The sequence below is a fragment of the Dasypus novemcinctus genome, chromosome 2 (genome assembly GCF_030445035.2).
Source record: "Dasypus novemcinctus isolate mDasNov1 chromosome 2, mDasNov1.1.hap2, whole genome shotgun sequence".
Taxonomy (NCBI): Eukaryota; Metazoa; Chordata; class Mammalia; order Cingulata; family Dasypodidae; genus Dasypus; species Dasypus novemcinctus.
Genome location: NC_080674.1, coordinates 134,031,085 through 134,056,414, shown reverse-complemented (window position 1 = coordinate 134,056,414; position 25,330 = coordinate 134,031,085). Strand labels below are relative to the sequence as shown.

Here is a 25,330-nt window from a genome sequence, read left to right as displayed (position 1 = left end):
TTTCTCTGTCATCAGCCAAAGTGAAGCCAAGGTCATCTGTTACTGAGTACCATGGCTTTGCATCTGAATTAACCAATCCTTCCCATAGATGGGGTAGTTGCTAACTTCCCAACCTGCTACTCTCTTCTGCAGCTTTTCCTGTGAGCTGCTCCAAGCCCCAATTCTATAGGCAATCCCCAACTTGCTAATAAGTCTGGTCCCAAAAGTGTGTTTAGAAATCAATTGTCTGTACCTCCAAGCACATTTTCCTAGAGTTATATATATATAGCTGTATATAAATAATGGCTATGTCACTAGGAGAACCCTCAAAAGCACATTTACTCCAAAATGTTCTAGAAGGAACTATAGCACTTGTGGTCATCCTTATCTCCACTCCCTTCAATGGGACAGAAGACTCACATGTCAATTTGGGCTGCCAAGAACTCCCCTCACTGCAATGGGATCAGAAATCCATGACATTCGTAAGAGAAAACACCCCATTATTTACAGACAATTAAGGTCTCTGGAAAAGGGAAACCTGATGGAAATATGGTGTGAGGAGAGGATAGGCATCAGTGAGAGAAAGGGGCTCTGAGGGCCTGGGTCTCCTGTGAGTTTGACCTGTGGGGCACTTGTTAATCCAGTCTCACTTTAAAACGCTCTCCTTGATCAGTCCCCAGATTAATTTCTTTCTTTTTCCAGTGCCACCTGTTTTGTTGTTTCTAACCACTGTTTCGAAGCTCTCTGAAGAACTTTTATTCCATACTTCCTCTTGTCCTTAATGACAAAATTCCAATGGCAAACAAAAATATATCTTTAATAATACAGCATCACTAGTGATTAAGAAAATGCAAATTAAACAAGGAACCATTTTTTTTCACCAGCAGATTAAAAACAATATTAACACCCAGTGTTGGTGAGGATGTGGGCATATGGGCACCCTCATACAGTACAGGTGGGCATGTAAATCAGTACAACCTATCTGGACAGCAATCTGGCAATTTGTATCAAAAGGCCATAAAAAGGGGCTCAGACTCTCCTTGTACCTGTTCTTTCCCTTCTTTCACAGGAAAAAAATTTTAATTGGGTCCCTGACCTTCCAGAATAAAGATGCCTTTGCTGCTTAGCAAGGCCATGTGATGAAAGTTTGGTTAATGGGATATTCATGGAAATGTCATATGATAGCTTCTAGGAATCTTTCTTAGGAGACAACCAGCACTACCATTTGCTTCTTCTGTCTCTTCCATCTGTTGCTTGAGACCTAGATTGATGTATGGGGCTCTATAACAGTTTATGTGAAGATAAACCATTCATAATCTAGAGATGGTGGAGTGGAAAGGTAGAAATTTCCCAGGTCCCTTATAGGATTGCCCCTCTCTGAATTTGGACATGAAAAAGAAATAAACTTTTATCTCATGGCCAAACCCAGTCCTAATTGATAAAACATGCATACCCTTTGTTCAGAAATTCAATTTAAAATAATTTATCTTATAATCATATGTGTGCAAAGATATAGATAGATTAGATAGATAAAATAATGCTCACCACAGCCATTAAACTATTTACGTGTCCAACATTAGGGCACCCATACAGTAAAACACAGCCATTAGAATAATTATATAGATGTAATTTATTAACAAGGAAATATGTACATGATGTAACACAAAATGAACAAAGCAATTTACAAAAAGAATGTATAATATAAACTTAAAAACTTATTTTAATTTAAAGAAATGGAAAAATATCTGGAAAGATAGGCACCAAAAAGGCAGGATTATGAATGATTTTTCTTTCTCACTTTTTGGAATCTGTTTTCCAAATTTTCATGCACACAATGGCTTTGTTGTGAAAAATAATTTTATGTTATCTTTTTATTTCTAATAGTCAAAGGAACACAGATCAGAGGGGTCAGGTCAAAGAGTCTTTCTCATTCCCTCCACATTTCATATTTCCCTCCTACCCTTTGAGCCCCAAGGAGTTTCAACGGTGGTTAATTCTTCAGTTTCCAATGTTCCTGGTGTTTAGTGACTTTTCTGTTGAAATGAAGGAGAAAAAAAAGGGAAAGTAATGGAGGGAGGGAATGAGGGGAGAGAGGAGAAAGGGAAAGAGGAAGAAAAGAGAGAAGGCTGAGAGAGAGGAGAAAAAAATAGAAGAGGAAAGAAGGGCAAGATGGCAGGAAAGAAAAGTGGAAGGAAGTAAGGGAAGGAGGAAGGCAGGCAGGCAAAACCATCAGGAGGGAATACACCCTAACAGACAATCTTGAAACACTACTTTTAGGCCACCTTGTGTCATTAATCTTTTCATTTTAGAAAAAATATCAAAACTCCAAATTAGAAAACTACATGGAATCTTGGATGGGAGATAAAAAGATGGGAAGTATCTGGAGACTGCTGATATTACAGAGGAAATAAATACCCTGGAGCACACGAAAAAGCAACTTTGAGTAATGCAGAGGAGGAAGAGTCACCAAGCTGTCACTCTTATAACTTCAGACTATTTGCTGGGCCAGCCAAAAGATGAGGTGGAAAAAGGTGAATATATACCTTAGAGGTTGTAATTCCCATTCAAACATAGCTGTAAGATTTGCAGAATGCAATCAGATACCATTTTAATATTTACAAGAGATTTGTGGTCATAATTGATGGGAATTATATGAAAATAATGCATGCATGCTTGTGTTCATTACCATGTTATTTAGACCTAGGAAATAAAAATATCTTTACATATCTTAATAGCAGAGATATGCAAAATCTAATCAATTAGATGTGAAGGTTTCTTCACATTTTTTCCTGGATTTTGATAATTAAAATAGTAAGATTTTGTAAAAAAACTAATCAATTGGTATAGCCAATTGGGTTGAGGATTCTAAACTGACTTGAGACTAACAATAGGAAATTATATGTCTTAAATCCAAGGGGTACAGGGTACAGTGTCTGTAACAGACAATGGGTTCCTTATGTTCCATCAGGGTGTCTGTGAAGAACATGTCCTATCATATGTAAGAAAATTCAATAAACTGAAAACAGAGGTCCAAAATTGGATGGAAAATTAAACCAAAAATTATGTGGAATGATATAATTATTAGCTTAGAAATCATGTCCCCCACAGAAAGCATAGTCAGGTTTCAACCCCTGCTTTTGTGGTCTGAACCCATTTGAAGTAGTACCTTTCAAGATGTAAAAGTGTGTCTAAACAAAATGAGGATGGGCCTAATCCAATATGGCTGAAGGTCTTATAAGCAAAGGAAACTGGACATAGAAAAAGAAGCCACAGGAGCAGCCAGAAGTTGGAAATCAAGAGAAAGAGAAAGGAGATGATGCCACCATGTGCATTGCCATGTGACAGAAAAGCCAAGGAATAAGGATCATGAGCAGCCAACCCCAGAACACCATATTCTTTGAGGAGCAAGCACTGACATCTCCATACTCAAAACTGTGAGCCAATAAATACCAGTTGTTTAAGCCAATCCATTATGTGGTATTTGTTTTAGAAGCTGGGGAACTAATACAGAAGGCAACCATCTTTCAAACTTGTAAGGATTTTGAATTTAGAAATGTTTAAGAGAATCAAAATCTGTTGTATTCATATTTTTACTTTTAAGAAGATATTTGTAATATTTAAAAGAATTTGGCCTATTAAAATACTAGGGCAGCCTTGTAATTCCATTTTTAAATGTGTAATGAAATAATTTATCAGAAATTTTCTTTTAAAGTTGAAATCTTAAATACAATATTAGATCACTTATGAGAGTTTAAGATTTTACCATAGCAGTTGAAATTATTAGATTTATAAAAATTACTTAAGTATATGCAAAGGTTTGTCAGTCTGGAAACTGGATTACTTACAATGGAAATCAAATTTACTAAATGTACAATTGTGATTTTAAAAACTTGAAGTGTCTATGTTTATAAAACATTAGTCAAAGGCTCCTTAAAGTGATTGCTAAAATTTTGCTAGACTGATGAATAAAACATCTGTAACCTGAACTTAGCTCAAGAAGTAGCTAGGTTATTGGGTTTATAATTTCAATACATCAAATATTAATTAATAAAATCAAAGTAAACCTTTGAATAGGCTTTTCTGTGCTGTATAAACATGTGCATGCATGTACACACACGTTCACACACACAGGCACCCAAAACTTCACATTTAACAAATACTAAATAGCAATTAGCATATCTGGGTTGTCTGGCCTGTTGTACCAATAATTAATTGCTTTTGTAGCTTGAAATAAAAATTAAATAAAGTATTTCTGTTATAAAAAGTAATTCCACATTTAAACTTGATAGTATTTCAAATTTAAAAGAGTTATAGTCATTAGAAATCTAGAATCAAAAAACCTATGTTCTACTTCAGGGACACTCTCTTCAGAGAAATTGACTTATCTCTAATTACAGTAATCACATGAATATGGATATAGGGAACTGAATCATGATGCACAATTTAAGTTTTGGCAAGTCAGTTTGATATTCATGATAATGAACTGCCATGAGGATTACCTTTAATTTCTTGAACAATTTATTGCTTAATATTTATTCAACTTTAAAGCTACAAGTAAAAGAATATTTGAGTACCTTTTAACTGAAATTCAAACACCACAAATACTATTAAAATCAAAGAGAGAACCTTCATTTTCAATTAGTAATACTTTATATTCAAAACTTTAAAATTTAACAAAGCATTTCATGTAACTTATTTGATCCTTATAACAACCCTAAGTGAGTAGTGGGTATTAAAACCTATCTTGGAAAGTAAAGTTCAGAGAAATTAAATCCATTTCCCAAAGTTATTAGACATACAAGGTAGATTTGGGATTTGAACCTTGGTTTAATTCCTCTGTTCTTTCCATCTTGTGTTGAAAATCTGGACTCCATATTTTTTCTTGGAGGCAAGAAAGGAAAGGTGATAAATGTAACTGTTTTTCTAGGAAAACCATAGGTTGGCCAAGCATACTAAACTTAAGAAGCTTTTATTTGCTTTTATGGTCAGCTGATGGGTATATTGATAGATGAGACAGAAAAGTATCCAGATGCTTGTTCTCTACCACAAGTTTTTTAATCATGTCTCTTGCTTCCCTATGTCCCTAACATCCTATATATGTATCAGCACTGGTGTATGTAAAAAAAAGTATTGGCTAACTCTAAAACATCCCATGAAGGACCACCAAAACCTGCAGAGTACACAACATGAATACTTACTACAAAAGCTGATGTGTGATAATGGAAGTATATTGGAATATGTTTGAATCAACATCTATTCAGATGCAAGAAATTGAGATTTTAATCAACAGCATTTTTATAAGAGTTGAGTTGTATGATATTTTTTAAAATGATTTTTAAAAGGTAAACATACATACATGCATATATTAAAATCATTTTACTCTTCTGGATATTTCTTCATTAATATTTGAAATTCTCCAAATGAAAAATAATGAAAAATATCTAAACTTTTCCTTAACACAGATTAGGCAAGAATAGTAATACTGAGGGATGAACAAACTTAGAAGTAAAACTTCATCAAGGAATCATAGACATCTTCATGTCCTGGTAATATTTTCTTTATGAAAAATTTTCCAATCCATCCTTTTTTTCCAACCAGAATCTTATGAAAGTTTTCTGTGACAGTTTGAATTTGGTGAATCCCAAAAAGAAAAAGATTATGCTTTTGAACTAACCCATTCCTGTGGGTGTGAGACCCTTTTGATTGGACTACATCAGTGAAAAATGACTTAGATTGAGTCTCTGCCTTCTTGGTGATATAAACGGAGACAGAGAGAGAAAGAGAGAGAGACAGAAACCCACCAAGTACGAGAGGACTCCAGGTTCACCTACAGCTGCAGAAAGGCACAGAAGCCTCAAAAGACTGAGAGAGAAAGCCCAGAAAGACACAAGCCCTTTGCCTGGTTACCCACAGCTGAGCTCCAGGAGACAGTAGATTCTGGAGGGGAAGGCAGAAATTGCCAGCCATCTTGCTTCATTGTGTGGCAGCACATCAGGATCAACAGCAGATAACTTTGGTGAGAAAGCATCTCGGATGGTGCCTTAATTTGGGTATTTCACAGTCTCAGAACTGTAAGTTTTTACCCTAAATAAAATTCCCATTATAAAAACCAATTCATTTCGGGTACTTTGCATCAGCAGCCTTTTGGCAAACTAGGACAGAGACAGGTACCAGGAGACTGGGTTTCATGCTGCCTGCAACTACCAAAAATGTTGGAATGGCTTTACAAATGGGTAAGGGGTATTTTTTTGGAGGAACTGTGAAATGCTTGATAGAAAAAGCCTAGATTGCTGTGAAGAGACTGTTGGTAGGAATACGAATGCTAAAGGTATTGCTGATGAGGTCTTAGAAGGAAATGATGAATTACTGGAAACTAGAAGAAAGGCAATTCTTATGTTAAAGTTGCAGAGAACTTCGCAAAATTACTCCTGATGTTAGATGGAAAGCAGAATTTGAAAACGAGAAGGCTGGACATTTAGCTGAAGAGATTTCCAAATTAAATGTGGAAAATCAGGCCTGGCTTCTCCTTGCAGCTTATAGCAAAATGTGAGGGGAAAGAGGTAAGTTTCTTTATGATGGTATAAAGAGACCAGAAATTGATGATTTGGGAAACTCTAAGCTTCCAGAAAGCATGCCCTCAGAGAACAGTACCCCATTTGAGGACTTAACAGAACTTGTAAACAGGTAGCCATTTCAAGGCAAGTCAGGACTGGAAATGCTGTTATCCAGGAAGGACTTGTGGAAAGTCTTACTGTCTGATGGCTTAGACCCCTGTTTCCGGCATGCTGAACCAACAAGCTTTTTGTGAGATCTCTGTGAATGAAACCACTGTCAGCCTAACTAAAAGTGACAGGGAGGGGAGAGATTGAAGAAAAAATGACTTGAAGAGGAAAACCATGGAAGCTAAGGTCTGGACTTAAGACATCTTCTTGGGCCAAGAGAGAGACAACACCCATGTGTGTGTAAAGGGTGTTTGCCCTTCAAATGGAGGGGGAGGCAGATACCTTGGCAGAGACCACCCACATCTTGCTTCACCACAGGATCCACAGTAACTGACTTTGGTGAGAAAGTGTCTCTGATGGTGCCTTGATTTGGACATTTCACAGCCTCAGAACTATAAGCTTTTACCCTAAATAAAATTCCCATTATAGGGGAGCAGGTGTAGCTCAGTGGCTGAGTGCCTGATTCCCATGTACAAGGTCCCAGGTTCAATCCCCAGTACCTCCTAAAAGAAAAAAAAAATTCCATTATAAAAGCCAATCCATTTCTTGTACTCTGCATTGGCAGCCCTTTGGCAAACCAAGACACCTTCAAATCATGCTATTCTTTCTGCCTGATGGCACATCCATCTTCTGGATAGAGTCTTGCTACTCAGTGTGCTTTGTGAGCTGGTAGCTTCTGCAAGACCTGAGAGCTTAGCAGAAATGAAAAATCTTGGGCCTCAACCCAGGCATACTGACCCAGTATCTCATTTTAACATCATCCACAGATGTTTCACAAGCACAGTCCAGTAAGAAACAGAGCCAGTCCTTCATTTTTCTACATATACAGGATAATTAGGATTATTCTCCTGAAGTTCCCACTGCTGATCAAATGAAATATCATTTTAATGACTACACGGTGCCTTTGTTGTACATAAGCATGCTATGAGAGCTTCTTCCCAGGATAGTTTCCATAAGAACCTACATGAAAGACTAACTCCAGGACCCTTTATCTATGAATGTATAAATCGTCAGCAATTCAACAACTAAAAGACAAGCAACCAAATAAAAAAGTGGTCAAAAGACTTGAATAAACATTTCTCCAAAGAAGATATACAAATGGCCAAAAAGCACATGAAATGATGCTCAACATCATTAGCCATCAGGGATATGCAAATCAAAACCACAATGAGATAGCACTTCATGCCCACTAGAATGGCTATTATTAAAAGAACAAAAAATATTAAGCATTGGAGTGGATGTGGAGAAGCAGGAGTACTCATTCATTATTGGTGGGGTGGGAATATAAAACGTTGCTACTGTGGAAAATAGTTTGGCAGTTCCTCAGAAAGTTAAGTATAAAATTACCATATGACCCAACAATCCTACTTCTAGGCATATACCTGAAAGAATTGAAAGTTAGGACTCTAACAGATATTTGCAAACTGATGTTCATAGCAGCATTAGTCACAATTGCCAAAAGATAGAAGCAACCCAAATGTCCATGGATAAATAAAATGTGGTATATACAACAATGAAATATTATATGATTTTGCTGTTATGCAATAATTTGAATAAGCAAATTCACAGCGTCAGGAACTAGAATATAGGTTACCAGGGACCAGGCTAGGAGTAGAAAATAGGGATTTAATTCCTAAATTGTACAAAGTTTTTATTTGGAATGATGGAAAAGTTTTGGTAATGGATGGTAGTGATATTTTATTTGATAATAGTGCTGAATTATATATTTAAATGTGGTTAAAGGGGGAAATTTTAGGTTATTAATATTTCTAGAATAAAAATTAAAAACAAAAAATGTAAAACTATACAACACAAATAATAAACCCTTTTGTAAATGATGAACTGTATTTAATAGAACAATTATAAAAATGTTCTTTTCATGAGTTGCAACAAATGTTCATACTAATGCATGGAGTTAATAAATACAGTGTTATGTGGGAACTTTGTATTTTATACATGATTCTTCTGTAAACCTACAACTTCTCTAACTTAAAAAATGTGTTATATACATGCAATGGAATATTATGCAGCCATGAAAAGGAATGAGGTTTTAATGCACGAGACAATATAGATGAACCTTGAAGACTTCACGTTGAGTGAAGCTAGACACCAAAGGACAAATATTGTATGATCTCGCTGATATAAAACAATCAGAATAAGCAAATGCTTACAATCATAAACTAGAATACAGGTTACCATGGCCTGAAGAGGACTAGGGAAGGAGGAGCTAGAACTTAACTGGCATAGAATTTTTTTGGGGGGTGATAGAAAATATGTGGTAATGGTTGACAGTATTAGTTGCACAATATTGTGAATGTAATTAATACCACTGAATTACATACCTAAACGTGATTAAAGGGAGGAAATTTCAGATTGTATACATGTTACTAAAAATTTTCTTTTAACCTCTAGTATCTTTTTGAGTTGCTATTCTTATCCGTAGAGCCTTGAAAGTGCTGTGGGAGAAGAATGGAGCACCCAACGAGGCTCCCCTAGACTAGGTTTCTAAGAGAGGAAGGAAAAGGCAGTGGTGACAATCATCCTATGACCAGTCAAGTACTCCCCAAGAGAGTAACAATTATCAATCTTCCAGTCAATGTACACGTAATCACTATATTATTTGTGCTTTATTTACTTCATTTCTCTAAAATTGTTTGCAGGAACTTTTTAAAAATCCATTTTTAAAAGAAAAATATGTTTATTAATTTTCATCACTTTAACAATAGAGAATGTAGAATTGAATTTCTGAATTAAATCAGATTTCTTGACTTCGTCTTTTAGAGACAAAATTATCTAACACTTTTTTTTAATTTCCGAAGTAACATAATGAAATGTAATTGAGAAATTGATGACAAAATATGACATGGATAGGAGCTGGATAATCCTCTGTTCATAAAATGCCCTGCCACTTACTTTTATGTTGGTGAAAGATCTCATGCTCCATTCAGAAAATATTCCAGCCCCACTACTGCCACGCAAAGACCACCACCAATTCAGACAGAAAAAGTTATTTAATTTCTCCAAGACTCAGCTCCCCCATTGATAAAATGGAGATAATTATATCTGCCTAGTGGTGTTGTGTAAGATAGCACATGTAAAGCACTTAGCAAGTACCCAGTATGTAAACACTCAATAAGTAAACTATTAATTAGTTGTCTTAAATACATTGAAAAGATACTTAGATCCCCAAACTCTTTAAGGGCAGGAACTATATCTGGTTCATATATATATACAAAGTCCCTGGAGCCCAGCCCACTGCATTTTACATTGTAGGTGCCCAGTCAATGCAGATTAAATTCAATGGAATTGAATCCACTGTGTTGAATCTAACTTTTCTAATGAAGGGGAAATGACTTGTTATAAAGGAACAGTGATTTCCTTGATCTGAACAAGCTGAACAGAAACCTGCTTTCTTCCAAGCACAAGCAAAACTAAGTGGCATGGTTCTACCACCCTTCTGTGGCACCTACAACCTCTCGAAGTCTGAGGACTATGGACTTGGACAGAACCCTTCAGGGGCGAGCCTGGACAGGTGAACTCTGAGGCCACTTGGTTCTCTTTCTCCACCCACAGCCGACTGAACTGGCAGCCAATTCTCCAGAAATTTATCTGGGGCCAAGAGAAATGATTTTTTAGTGTACATATCCTTGATGATTTCCTGATACAGAGCTACTTTTAAAGTTTATGAAGTATTCTAATCTCTGAGGCTGGAGGGGGCTGGGGCGGGGGGACAAAAAGTGGAAGTACCTGTTGCTAACAGTTGGGAGCTGGAACAGCCAGTTGAGATCTTCACAGAAAACCTCAGAAAGCTGTGGAGGTAGGGCAGGGCAGCAGGAGGGCCCAGGTCAAGATTCCAGAATGACCACCTATGCTGTTTCTATTGTGGAGGGGCCAGGTGGGAGAGGGAAGGTTAGAGTAGAGGGGTGGAACTTGCTCTCCAGAAGGAGTTACTTCAGCTACACAAATGCTAGAGGTATCCATCCAAGTAGTCCAGGAGACACCTTGCAGCCTATCTAGTATAGAAATTTACTGTGACAATAAAAGAAAATTTATTTTTACCATTGTAATTCTCAGGCAAGACATTGCTAGTAGAACTGCCTAACCTTCTGCGAAGGGCTGCAAAAGTGAATGAAAAAACAGAGGAGAAGGACTATGGAAGGCTAGTGCCTTGAAACTCTGAAACCCTCTCTACTTGACCTTGCTTGAATCCAAATCCACAAGTCTGCCAGAAGAGTGTCCCTTCCTACTAAAGGTGGGAGCCATTTGAGAAAAGGTGCTGCCAGAAGTCACACAGGTCTGAGCATCTCTGCAGGGTCTAACAAAGAAATGGAACTTAATGAATTAGCATCCCGGCTTCATAAGTCTTGATTAGGGTTAACAGAAATGTATCCTAGGAGCCAGAACTACTCTCAGTATGCTGACAAATTGTGCCTGTAAGGTTGAACCCTGGTAAAAGCACCAAGATAATGTCCCCTGAGGCCTCCAAGAAATGGCCAATCCAGCCAGCCAGGTCTTCCCATGTCTCTGTCTTGTTATGCGTTCACTGCTGCTTTCCTTTGAAAATGTCCTATCATTCTGAGCCACAGAGATCAATTAATGATTATTCTCTAAGATGTTTGGTTATAAACATGTAATTTTTCTTATTCAGCATCATTAATAATCAAATAAATGCAAATTAAGAAAAAATTAGCAAAGGGAAAATTGGCGGAGTATAAGCAAAAAGGTATCCTCATGTATTCCTGGTGGGTATATAAATTGGAAACATAGCAAAAGTCTTAAAAATATGTACACTTTTTGACCCGGCAATTCTTCTCATAGGAATTTTTCCTTATCTATTAATTAAGGGTATGAATAAAGAGTTAACCACAATGCTATCTTTTAGAGCAGTTCTTAATAGGAAAATCTTGGAAACAGCTTAACTGTTGAACAAAATTAGATTGGTTAAATAAATATCTATAATGCAATAACATATGACATTTACAATTTGTTGCAGAGGTATATTTACTCAGTGGGAAAGTGATTCAAAATGTATTTTTATTTTCTTCTTTTCATTTAATTTTTTTTTCAGTAAACATTTATTATCATATACAGCCCTGGTTCTGAATCAAAGTGGAAGAACACCACCATCTACATATAGAGTAGAATCCAGGGTCTGGGAAAAAGATCAGACTGTACTGGTTCCAAGCCCTCTATGAGAGGACACAGGAGGCTTCAAAGGGGTAGCAACAACTTATCCAAAGACACCCAGTGGGGCAGAGGCAGGGCCAATACTGCCATTTGGCTCTGCAGATTCCTAAGCCTAGATCTGTCCTCTTCCCCCTGATGCTTCCAAATTTTAATGCAGCCTTGTCTCTGTGCTGCTCAACATTGTTGTCTTGACTCAGAAAGCAAAGGGGCCAAAATACTTGAATAAAATAATTTTGTAATGATCCTCCGTCTGAGTCCTATACACAATAGTTAGAAACCTAAACTGTACCTCACATGATGATATTCTAGGATTTTCCCAAGTAGGTCATAAAATATCAAACTTTTCTCTCTCAAAACATCTCAGAATGAATTGGTTAGATGGGAGGAAAGGACAAGAGAATAAAAAAGATCTGCTTTGTGACCTAGACTTAGTCATTTCTGAATGTGAAAACACCCTCTAAACCTCATCACTTTATGCACCAGAAAACAACATGCTGGCCTCTCGGAGGCTGACCAGGTCAACTGCTGTGGGAAAGTCATGTATCTGTTCTCTTCTGTGATCCAAGCCCAATGACTCCCAGCCCATTTCCAATGAGAATCAATTACAGAATTACACTTAACACTGCTTCATCCGGCCTTCAATCATCCTTCTGTAACACCTGTTTCCTCCTCACGTGACAGTGACTTGGAGATTCTTGGTAGGACAGAAAAGAGTTAGTGTTTCCCTCACTACACAGGCTAAGACAGCAGCCGAGAGTGGAAGGGAATCTGCCCAGGCCTCCATCTCGACTGCCATCAACAAGCAAACCAGGAGGGGATAAACAAGTAAATCTCAAAGGGATGCAGGTTTTACTTACGAACACACATTTCCCTGCTTTCATAAAATCCAGGACAACACTGGGATTTGCGTCTATACATAGTTTTTTCCCCATGTCGATAGGCTGTCCGATAACTGATTCTACATAGAGGGAAAAATCACATAGTTACTTCTTTTGACTTGCAATTTGATTAGAAATAAAATATATATTTTAGTACAAAAGAGCTATTAAATATAATAAATAGAAAGCAAAATACTCCAAATTAATTAAGAACAAACATGCAATATATGTCTCGACCAATATTATATACTAACTCATCAATTTAGCTAAGGCTACATTAATATTCCCAATTCAGCTAACCTATACTTTATTTCAAGGGATCACAAGTTTCATAATTTACCTACTTATCTTTAGATATCTTGAAAAGTACTAATTAATTTCATATGGGATAATTGTCTAATTAGCATTTATTTACATATATTTTAAAAGATTAATTGAGAGAATATTTTTAAAATCTGGCTTAATGTTTCTCATGCCAGTGCAAATAGAAGACAAAAGACCTTTCGATTAACAGCAGCTTCATTTACTCACTGGTTCATTTAGACAACAAATATTTATTGAGCACTTACTATGTCCCAGGCTCTTTTCTAGCTGTTGGAGAAACAGCAGTGAGCAAAATAATACAAAGCATTTGCCCTCAAGAAGCTTACATTCTATTGAGGAATGAACAAATGTAAGGGGGGATTGCAACTATGAACTAAAGCAGACATTACTATTCTAGTAATGGAAGAACTTGTAACATTGATATAAAGGAATTGGTCACCAGAGATTCTAAGGGGAGGGAGAAGGAAGAATAGGTGTAATGGAGCATTTTGAGGACGTTGGAATTGTTCTGCATGATGTTGCAATGACAGATACAGACCATTATACATTTTGTCAAAATCTATAAAAGAGTACGGTACAAAGTGTAAAACCATAATGTGACTATAGACCATGGTTTCAATATGTGTTCATCAATTGTAACAAATGTACTGTACTAATGAAGGATGTGGTTAATGGGGGAAGTTTGGGAGGGGGAGGTATATGGCAATCCCCTTATTTTCAATGTAACATTTATGTAATCTAAAAGTTCTTTAAAAATAGAGAGAGAAAAAAAGAGACATTCTACTGGGGCAAAGAGACCCAGTAGTATTTGTTTAACAGAAGACAGACATTAAGCAAATAAACTTATCATATAGTAGCTGGCACTGATTAAATGCTGTGGATAAAAATAATACTTGAGCAAGGGAATAGACTGGGAGGGGGTGCTAAGCTTACATAGAGTTGTCAGAGAAAGCTTGTCTGAAGAAACGACATTGATCATAACATCACTTAGGACAGTAAACATTACCAGGTTCATGTGAAACCACAACCATACAATTTTTACTAATAAAATTAGGTTATCTTCCAAAAGGAGATGGTGTAGATCTTAATGTATTTTCCATGTTAACATTGCATCTGTGTTTTTGGTGTGGGGTTTTTTTTTGTTTGTTTTTGTTCTCTGCTTTTCACATTTATAGGTGAAAAATCTATGGCTTATTTAACTTAAAGATCAAATTTAATTTAACCTAAATTGAGTCAGATTTTCAATTAGAAACATGCTGGGATATGAGCTTCTTGATATAAAGCAATGTCCATTTTTAAAGACTTACTTTATTTATTTCTCTCCCCTTCCCCACCCGCCCCCCCCCAGTTGTCTGCTCTGTGTGTCCATTTCCTGTGTGTTCTTCTGTGTCCTCTTGCATATTTGTCAGCAGTACCAGGAATCTGTGTCTCATTTTGCTGCGTCAGTTATCCGTGTGTGCAGCACCACTCCTGGGCAGGCTGCACTTTTATGCCTCAGGGTGGCTCTCCTTGTGGGGGTGCACTCCTTGCACATAGGGTTCCCCTATGTGGGGGACACCCCTGCATGGCACGGCACTCCTTTCGCACATCAGCACTTGTGTGGACCAGTTCACCACACAGGTCGGGAGGCCCTGGGTTTGAACCCTGGGCCTCTCATATGGTAGGCAGATGCTCTATCAAATAGAGCCAAATCTGCTTCCCACAATGTCCATTTTTAAGTGTCTTCTCCAATTATGCTTAACACAAAAGCCACTAGAAGTCTTGCTAATCAAATGGCGGTCAAGAATATACATTTTCTCTGCACTTAGACTGTAAGCTCTTTAAGGACATGGGCTACTTTGCTGCTTTTCTATACCTCCTGTGACCTGGAACAAGACTAGGACAGTAGCAAACACTCAGTAACTACCACCAACTATATTGATGCACTTCTTCAAGTATTTCATATCTCTGATTGTAGAAGATTCCATTCCCATTAGACAAACTCATAAATATATTTGAACTTCCATTACCTGTGCCGTGTGCATTTAAACCAGTTGAGAATGTCAGTGCAGCTGGTGTAGTAAATTTGATCAAAGGGATGTGGGTATGACTCCTGCACGGTCACTGAGTAGCTGAAAAGAAAAGGAACAATAAGGAATCAGTATTTCTCTTCATTACACAAATGACATACTGGTCTATAGAGATGGCAAAGCTGAATCATCTCTAATTGCAAATCCATACTGATTTTTAACAGAGAAACTCCATGCTTTTTACAGGTTTTTATTTGAACTAGAATGCCCAAAAGGACCAATATTAACAATATATTTAAAAGACAAGGGCTATTAATTTCAAAAGAAATTCTTTTTTATTGTTCAGTATAAATTCTGATATTCCCAATTAAAATACATCACTCTTTATTTTTCCAAATTTAATTCCAACCCACCCCACCCCCCAGGACTCCTGGGATGACAAAGACCTTTCACAACAAATTTTCCATCTAAGTCCACCTGCAAATTATGTTAATCAGCAAAGAGACAATTCAAGTGTTCATAACACAATAAATTTTGCTACCAAATCTGGAAAATAAGAAAGAGAGCATATTTCTCTCATTGGAACTTGGAATAATTTGCTTTCATGTGCCTGCCCTACATCTCAGGCAGTGGAAGAATATACACCACCTCTAGAAAAAAACTGCAGTCTTTAAATCTATTTCTAAACATATGGCTGAGAAAATTGGTCTAAAATAATCATGCCAACAGCCTGCTGCTACTCAGTCTGCTTTCCAATTCATTTTCGCTAACAGTTTTCCATTACAGTAAAACATGCAACTACGTTCTCATGCCTGAGAACATGGGTGAAAACATTCATGAAATATTAAGAACATTCAGTTGTGCAATCCTACATTTTTTAATTTTCAAGTACTTTACATGTTCAAGAGCTTAGTTCCTGCCTACAGGAAAGTCTGGAGAAAGCTGATTTTCAAAAAAATTTATTGTGTTTTCTTTAACAGTATTTTAAGGATTTCCATTAAAATATTCAATCCACACTAAAAACAAAAAGGGTCACAAATCACTGACTCACTTGATGCAATCAATAGTCCATGTTAAGGTATTATCAACTGGAGAATATTCAGAAGAAATTAGGTTGAAATTTCAGCATGAAGAATTCAGGTTAGACATAGGACAGAAACTTTTGATTTGAAAAGCTATGGCCTCACAAATGGTAGGATTTCTTTCTGCAGCTGGTCGGTGCTAGTCAACATGTAGTTAGGTTTCAATATGGCATCCATGAAATAACAACAGTATTCACATTTCTGTGTATTTTGTTCTTTGGGGCACTGCAATTTGATTTCCCAGTTAAATAAAGGGGTGTTCCACAAATCTTAGGCAGATGAAACAGGCCCTAATGAAAAAGATCACTGGGTTAGAAGAAGCCTAGATTATAATCCTGATCTAATGCTATGAAACTAGGTGACCCTTGATTATCAGTTCTTGAAACAAGGAGGTCAGAGATGATGTTAAGGATCCCTTCCTCTGGGCCATCTGAATTTCTAACATATATTTTAGATGGCTATTTCCTTCTAGTCCAACAGATGACTGCTGGCTGTAAGAACAGGTTCTGATAAAGTATGCAACTGCCTACATGCTGCAACTTGACTCCTTTGGAGTAAAGCAGGAGGTCACTGTTAAAAAAGAAATGTTCTTGGGATGGCATATCACTTAATCTATTAATATTTTCTTCAGACCCCTAGCAGTGCTTTGAGGTTAGGTTTGAGGCAAATTCTAAGACTTCCTCACCAATTTTTTTTCCTTCCTAGCCAGCCACTTATAAATAACCGAAACTTGAGGCCTGTTATATTATTTTTCCAATACATTTCTAGTGGAAAGTAAAATGAATAAATGTCCTCTGTGTATGGCACTGCTATATAAGTACAGTCTTACTTCACCCACAAGCTCAATAAAATAACTCCCCACATGTGCCATAAGAATAGAATAGAAATCACTCTAGATTAATTATGCCCGGTGAGCAAAAGAAAATTATTCTACCAGGCTCTATGTAACTATTTCAGCTGAATTCCATTAATTTTTTGGAGCTAGACCTGACACAGCATTCCCAGAAAATGTCAAAGGCCACGTTATGATGTTAAGGCCTGAATATCTGGGAGAGCAAAAGAGCTAATCACATATGGATCCTGGTCAATTCTACTTGATGTGGACAGGAAAAATGAATCTGAAACAATGGAACTGATTCCCACAGGAAATATGAAAATTACTGAAACTAATTTCTAACAGTCTAGGAGATTCCTTAAATAGGAGAAAATGTTAATGTACATGAAGTTCCACTTCTAGCCATTCACTGGACAAAGGTGGCTTTTAGGATGCTGCTCACCAATTGCTTATATTTGTAGGATGCCTCTCTGGTTTAGGACATAGAAAAGCTCTTCTCCATAAAAGGGAAATAAAACCATTTAGGATTCCAATTCAACAAACATGTATTGAACAACTTTTAAGCTATCCCTGACCTCAAAGAGCTCTCAATCTAGTGAAAGAGGCAGACACATAAGCAACTACATATAATGTGATATGTAATAGAAAAATATATATAGTTTAGGGAAAATAGGAGTATAAAATTCACTAACTTTTGAGTATTTTTCACTAATCTTGGGTCTTCCCATTTAAAATATTCAGAAGCTCAAAGTAATTCAGAAATTAATGAATATAAATTACTGTTTACAATAATCGGAAAGAGAGGCTTCCACTTAAATGTACAGGAGAAGGTGTCTAAGCCTGTTCAAATCCAAATTTTCTTTTCTTGTTTATATATTCTATTCCTTTTCCATAAAATCTTTTCTCTTTTTCTTCCATTTTTAAAAGTATTATAATCACATTATAAAATTTGAAAACAAATTTTAAAAAGAAGAGAGAAAATTCTATAACTCTTACATAAGAACTAAGCATTTTGCTGGGCTTCTTGACAGTTACTTGGAGTTTTTAGCCTTAGTTTTATTTTTGTTTTTATATTATAATGATGCTATGCACATAATTTTGAAACCTTCCTTTTTAACTTGAGAACATATCATGAGCATTTTCCCATGTTAGTAAATAGTCTTCAGATTATGATGACTGCCTCAAATTTAGTAAGTGACTACACCATAATTTTCTCAGTATTCACCTCTCATTAGACAATGTAGTTGTCAATTTTTTGAAGAGCCCATTTTCTGGAAGTTGTGTGTTCATGTAATGAAGGGAAATTTCTGCAAGAATGGCCTGTCTCCTCTGGTCTTTATCACTGCTGCTTTGGCCAGTGCATGGGCTGCTGTTTGTACTTAATTAGCTCCTTTGCTAACAGTACCAGTCCATACCTCCATGTCCACCAGCAGCCACTCCTAGAGTCCCACAGTGGGAAGGACCCTTCTTGATTGTCTAATCTAATCCCCTTTTCATCTTAAATGAGCAACACTGAGCTCCTATTGCTAGAGAGTCAGTCTAAAGTCAACACTAACAAAAGGACCCCCAGACACTACCCTACCCTCTGTCCCCTCTCAGATGCCACTCGTCACTGGGAGGCCCAGCTTCTAAAGGAGGCAGTGAGTGGCAAACTGTGGCATCAACAGGAATTTGAGCGTAATTCTGCATGATTTTCAGCATCGAGATGCAAACCTCTATTTCCTACTTGTTTGTTTAATCTTCTCAAGCACACTGAAAACACACCATCACTGTGATTTTAACCGATTAAGTATTATCCAGGGAAAAAACACAGTAAGATTTAATTTAAGGTCAAAGAAAAGGAGGGAAAAAAGCCATCATCATTTGGACACTTTCCAAAGTGGTTAATTACATTTTATTTGCCTAAATTATCTTGTTACTTTAATCAGATATGGTAATAATCATTCTTATCTTTGCTCACTATAGGACTGCTGATTCAATTACTACCACTAGTTCTCCCTCCCATCAAGAGTGGTTCTCTTTATTTGTGCCTTCTTTAGAAGAAACCCCAATGGATGGGAAAGCTTAAATTTGCCACACAGGGAAAGGGGATGGGGAGAAGGAACGGATTATTCATAGAATTATTCATTTTCTAAAGGATGCCCTGCAGAATTCCTTTAACAACAAACACTGCTTGTGTATTTTAAATGTTTTAATTTTCTTTCATTTTGTTTCTGTACAGCTTCTTAGAATCACAGTTGCAGGATTAAAATGAAGCACACCTTTATTTGTAAATAAACGTTCAAATGAATGGGGGTGCACTTACAAGATATTGATAGAAGTAATTTAGTTCAGTGCTTCTTAAACTTGTATGTGCAGACAAATTGCCCAGAGATACTATTAAAGATTCTGACCCAGTGGGTATGGGATGGGGCCTGACAGTCTTCATTTCTAACAAGCTCCCAGGTTATGCTTATGCTTCAGAGCCACATTACCACATTCAGATGACTCCGTGACTTGAAACATTAAATACAGGTGGCTTTTAGTAAAAGGAAAACCTACAATGAACCCTAGTCAACCTTACGACAAGAACTGTGCCTTTGGAGCTACTCTTCATCTCCTCATTTCAATTCAAACCTATTTCAAGTTTTGAAAATACAGCAAAACCTGTCATCTGCATCTTTATTCGGGCATTTTAATTTATCTTGCTCTGCCTTTCTCCATATTAGGCAAAACATCCCACTTTTCTTTCACCTTTATTCAAAGAATCATTATCTGACCTTATAACAGGAAATTTATCAGACTAGAGCAGTGGACCCTCCTTCCTTGTAGTCTATAGAAAGCTAGTCAGAAATAAGAACTCCATCATTTCCCTATTTGTCCTCATTCAGTTTTCCTCCCCCTTACTGGGTATTTTAGAGGTTACTATAATCAAGTGTACAACTGTGGAATTATTCTTAAACTTAGAAATTAATCTGCCTCAAATGTTAAAAGTTGGTAAATCTGGATATTCAGGTAGGGACTTCTCTGTATTGGTTTTGTATTATTTTTGAAATATCCTAAAAGTTTTAAATTAATGCAAAATTAAAAGTTTAAAAGAAGAGAAGAAATTAATCTGCCCACATGTATGTGTGTGTGTGTCTGTCTCTTACCTCACGTTGTCCATTTCTCAGTCTTTTCTTTTCCTATCAAAACATTGGCTCACCCTGCAACAACTGTTTATTGAGCACATGCCGTATGGAAGGCAATAGGGATTATCAATGGTGAACAAAACAACGCAAATATGTGTTAGCAAGTTTGGGAAAATGTCAAGCAAGGAATAAGGAAAAAAATGTACTTTTGAGTGAGTACTAGATTACTTGGAGGCTTGGATTCTTTTCTCTTTATGTTCATTCCCTCAGAGAGTTCATCTGTTCACCTCACACCGTACCGGAGACTCCCAAATCTATATCCCCATACACTTTCAGCCCCATATTTCAAAGTGGTTTTACAAATGCAACATGGAAAACCATGTCAATCCTCTTAGACTTTCTTAAATATACTCTCTCCTTTTTATTTTCCCATATGTGTCATGACACTTCCATCCCTTCATGCAGCAGGTTCTAAACCTCAGCTTTCCCTGCTTCCTTCATAGCCTACAGTCAGTGCATTACCAAGATCTCTTCATTTTCATTTCCCAGTATCTCACACCTCCAAAATTTCAACCACCAATGATCTTCCCTTTCTAAATTTAATACATGCTCATTCATATATTCACTTATTCACATTTTATTATTTTAACAAATATTTAATAAGCACTTCTTTGGTGAAACGATATAGGGGGTGCTTTGAAGATTAAAATAACACCTATATTCTCACCCTTAAATTAAGTATACTCTATTTAATACCACAAATATGTAACAAACCAATATTTCCTCTATAGCTTAAGGTTTCATAACAGTCAATCAGGGAATTAGACTCTTGCTATCCTTTGTAATACTGTCGGTGGAGATGGGGGAACCCTCTCCAAAAAAATAATGCTGTGAGCGAGGAACCAGGATGCCCTTAGAACAATACAGCTGCTATGTTTGAGAGGCTCTGGGCTTTGTATGTCCTAACAGTGGGTGACAAAGGTGGTTCAAATGTGTCCTCTGGTGTTCTGATTGTGGTGCTGGGCATGATAGGAAAGACAGACCAAGGACTTGATACAGTTACACTTACAGTTATTTAAAAATACATGTTGCTTTCTAGTACTCAACACCTTCTATTCATTTTGAAACACCTGGATTTTACAATGTTATTTTTGGATAATGATAATTTCTGAGGAATGCAAGTAGCACATTAGAGCAGAGCAAACTGCACTTGATTGTACTGAAATATCACTATTTTTGCGCTATTTCTGTGTTTCAGAAGAGATGATAAGATTCCTGAGGGAAGACACATTGTTATATTCTTATTTCCTACTGAAAATTGTCCAGTTTTGAACACTTCATCATCTGCTATCACATATTCTATCCAACGTTACTGTATCTCAATACTGTACTGACTCTGTTCTTGTCGGGCATAGCCCTTGGTGGTTCATATGACATTGATTTCAAGTTATCTTCCCATCATAAAACCCCTGCCAATGATTCCTATCCACTTTCACTGAGTTCTTAAAGAGCATCTCGGGGGACTCCTACTCCATATGGTCTTGCCAGTTCCTCCAGGCAGAATTCATGTTTCCCTATTCAGTCTACCTACAGCACAATTTTTTTTCTTTTTTCTTTCTTTGGAGGTACCGGAGCCAGGGATTGAATGCAGGATCTTGTACATGAGAAGCTGGTGCTCAACCACAAGCTACACTGGCTTTCAGCACAAATTTTTTAATGCCATCCGTTTGAACGTTTTAGTACATTATTCCATGCTGCCTTTCACTGCTCACTCACTGGTTTCCATACATAAGTGCAGCTTCCCAAGATGACTGCAGGTAGATTGACAGCAGGGACAAAACCTTAGGTGGTCATCACCTCCACAGGGAGGACATGAGTTTCATCCCTGCGGGACCCACAAAGGAGACACCATGGATCTGGGACATCTTGGGCCACACTCACACTTTGTTCACCCAGTGCTTATCTGGTTGTAACTAAACACCCAGAGGAAGACAGTTGTCAGCTGAGCTATTGACAATGCAGCCACTGTTCCAAACAAATATTTGGACCAATCAGAAAACAACGTTGGGAGACACCCCCATGCCCTGGGACTGCTCGGGCCATATCAACTTTCATACCATTTTGGTCAAAGAAGATACTTATGGCTGACATCATCAATGTGGAAACCTAAAACATCCCCTGAAAAAGTCTCTTCAGAGATTTAACAAATAAAAGGAAACGTTACATTTGCTTAGATCTCTGGAAAAGGATAGAACACTGGAGAACAACTCCACAAACACTGAATCAGAGAAACAAAATTACTCAAGTAGGAGAATTTCTATCCTGGACCGCCAGTCAGTTTCTTTCCTCTCTCCCTCAGTCCCACACACCTTGGAGTTGCAGAGAGGCAGCATGGCCCAGGGTCTCCCACCACGGTCAGAGATTGTAGAGCAACTCATAGCAGCGAGTTAGTATTCCACATATATCCAGGTAGATGGACCTAAATCTGCAGACACCTGGGGCAGAACACAAGCCACTGAGGAGTGCTGCATATAAAAGAGCCTCTCAAGCGGGTCAGGAAGAAAGACTGTGATAGGAAGGCTGGTTTCTTTGGCTGTATTAGTCAGCCAAAGGGGTGCTGATGCAAAATACCAGAAATTGGTTGGTATTATAAGGGGTATTTATTTAGGATAGGAGCCTACAGATACCAGGCCATAAAGCATAAGTTACTTCCTTCACCAAAATCTATTTTCGCTTGTTGGAGCAAGATGGCTGCCAACATCTGCAAGGGTTCAGTCTTGCTGGGTTCCTCCCTTCCAGGGTTTTGCTTCTCTCTGGGTTCAGGGTTCCTTTCTTCCTGGGGTTCCAGCTTAAGGCTTCAGCATCAAACTCCAACATCAAAAACCTTCAACTCTGTCCTTAGCCATGCCTTTTATCTGTGACATGCCCTAATGACATGGCCCAAGGAAAACCCTAATCGTAACTTAATCATGCCCAGGTTCAGACCAATTTACAAACATATCCAATATCTATTTTTGGAATTCAGAACTAGGTCAGACTGCTATACCCAGCAATCCTGCTACTGGGTATACCCTGAATAACTGAAAGCAGTGACTCAAAAAAAAATATTTGCACACTGATGTTCATAGTGGCATTATTCACCAAATAATACCAAAAGGAGGAAGAAACCAAGTGTCCATCACCAATGAATGGATCAACAAAATTCGTTATATACATATGAAGGAATATTATCCAGCTATAAAAAGGAATGAAGTCCTGATGTATGCAAGTACATGGATAAACCTTGAGGACACTATGCTGAGTGAAATAAGCCAGACAAAAAAGGACAAACATTGTATGATCACTGATATGATCTAATTATAATAAGCAAATCCATAGAGTTACAATCTAGAATATAGGTTACCAGGGGATAGAGGGGGGCTAGAAAATGGGGAGCTGATGCTTAATTAGTGCTGCATTTCTATTTAGCTTGATTGTAAAGGTTGGGAAATGGATGGTGGTGATGGCAGCACATTATTGTGAGTATAATTAACAGTGCTGAGTTATGTATGTGAATGTGGCTGAAAGGGGAAATGTTGGGTCATTTATGTTATTAGAATGAAAGTCAGAAGATAAAACAGGATTTTATAAGACAATGAACCCTGTTGTAGACAATGGACTGCTGTTAACAGTACAAGTATAATAGTGTTCTTTCCTGAAGTATAACAAATAAACTATACTAATATGAGGTGTTTACAGTAGGGTGGTGCATAGGGAAAAATACACTTAATGCACTCTAGAGTTATTAGTACTATTTTAATACTATTTTATCAACTATAACAAAGGTACCACACTAATGCAAAGTTTCAACAATAGTAGGGTATATGGGAATGTTGTATTTTACATGACTTTTCTGTAAACCTATAACTTCTCTAATTAAAATGAAAAATAAAGGAAAACCTTGGGGAGATCATTTTAATTGCACTATTAATGGCTTCCCTGGATCTTACTATTGAATTGGTGTTAGAATCAGATATATCAATTTTTTAACATAACATATATACTAGAAGACCAAAGTGAATAATACTATCTAATTCATTAGACATAACTAATAATTGTTACGTAATAGTAATTTCACAATCTCCCCTCAAATTCTAATTTTATACCTCAGACTGCTAGTGATAGCATATAAAGGAACTTAACAAATTATTTCTCAGGCTACTTTCAGAACTCTTACCTTTCCCAGTGGCTACACACATTAGGGTCTTCCAGATTTAAAGGCAATGCTGTTCTGATCCAGTGGCATAACAATAAACAGATAAAGCCTAGGTAAGAGTTCAAAGAAATAACCATTTTTTTCTGAAGAATAACCTACAAAGGAAAAAAAAAATCCATATTAGAGATGCATTAAAATGACCCAAACAAAATTCTTTTCAGTACATCAACGACCACTCGGTACCAGTTGTCACTAGGGCTGGAACATGCAAAACAAGCCCTGAATTAAAGAGGGGTCATCAGATCTCATGGTCCAGGAGAGAGAGGTATTTTTTATGTTGTGCAGGGAGTCTACAGTTTTGTAAATTACTAAAATGTGCAAATCATCATTAATTTCCACTACAACAAAGGCCCTTCTCATCCATTCCAGCCAACTTTAAAGGAATCCATCAGAACAACTCAGAGCAACACAGGCTTTCAGACTCTCTCACCAGGCATGTTTCCCTCTGGAAGAAGAGGGCACACAGAGGAATCTGGCCTAATTTGTCCTAGAGAATAAATGATGAAACAGAAGTTCCATTGACTCAAGAGAGCAGCACCTCAGGCTCAAACTGAGATTCATTCAATAATTCATTCAACAGGCACTGAATGCCTACTCTATCCTAGGCACTGTGCAAAAACTGGAGAAAAAATAGGGAGCTAATCCCAAATCCACCCATTAAGATGCTTATAATTTAGTTGTCTTGACACAAATTTCTTAAATTTAGTGCTCCAATTTCTCTGTCTGCTGAATAAAAATGAAACCAACTATCTTACAGAAATGTTTAAAAAATAGATATACAGAAAAGGGTTTAAAGCCTTTTAGAGGCTTGTGTTTGAAATATTTGAAGTGGTATTATTGAGAAGAAGAAAGACTATAATGGAAAAACAAAGTGCAACATATTCAGAAGCTTGAAAAAGAAGTAGGCAGGCAAAGGAGATAAAAGAGAAAAGAAAACCAAGGAATGGCA

The 25,330-nt window shown here is 37.1% G+C and overlaps 1 protein-coding gene across 9 annotated transcripts in view; it reads right to left on the bottom strand.

Annotated features, from left to right (window-relative positions):
* The window catches only part of MEGF10 (multiple EGF like domains 10), a 421,346-nt gene that overhangs the window by 104,233 nt on the left and 291,783 nt on the right, over positions 1–25,330 (bottom strand). For 7 of the 9 annotated variants that reach the window (XM_071209742.1, XM_071209743.1, XM_071209736.1 and 4 more), the window contains 3 exons: positions 24,343–24,476; positions 15,100–15,201; positions 12,746–12,846 (listed from right to left, as the gene is read on the bottom strand). In XM_071209742.1, coding sequence (XP_071065843.1) covers positions 12,746–12,846; positions 15,100–15,201; positions 24,343–24,458 — 319 coding nt within the window. In that variant the 5' untranslated portion in view covers positions 24,459–24,476. Of the gene's footprint in view, positions 1–12,745; positions 12,847–15,099; positions 15,202–22,495; positions 22,622–24,342; positions 24,477–25,330 lie in introns of all 9 variants that reach the window. The other 2 variants (XM_071209750.1, XM_071209756.1) reach the window with 1 other exon arrangement.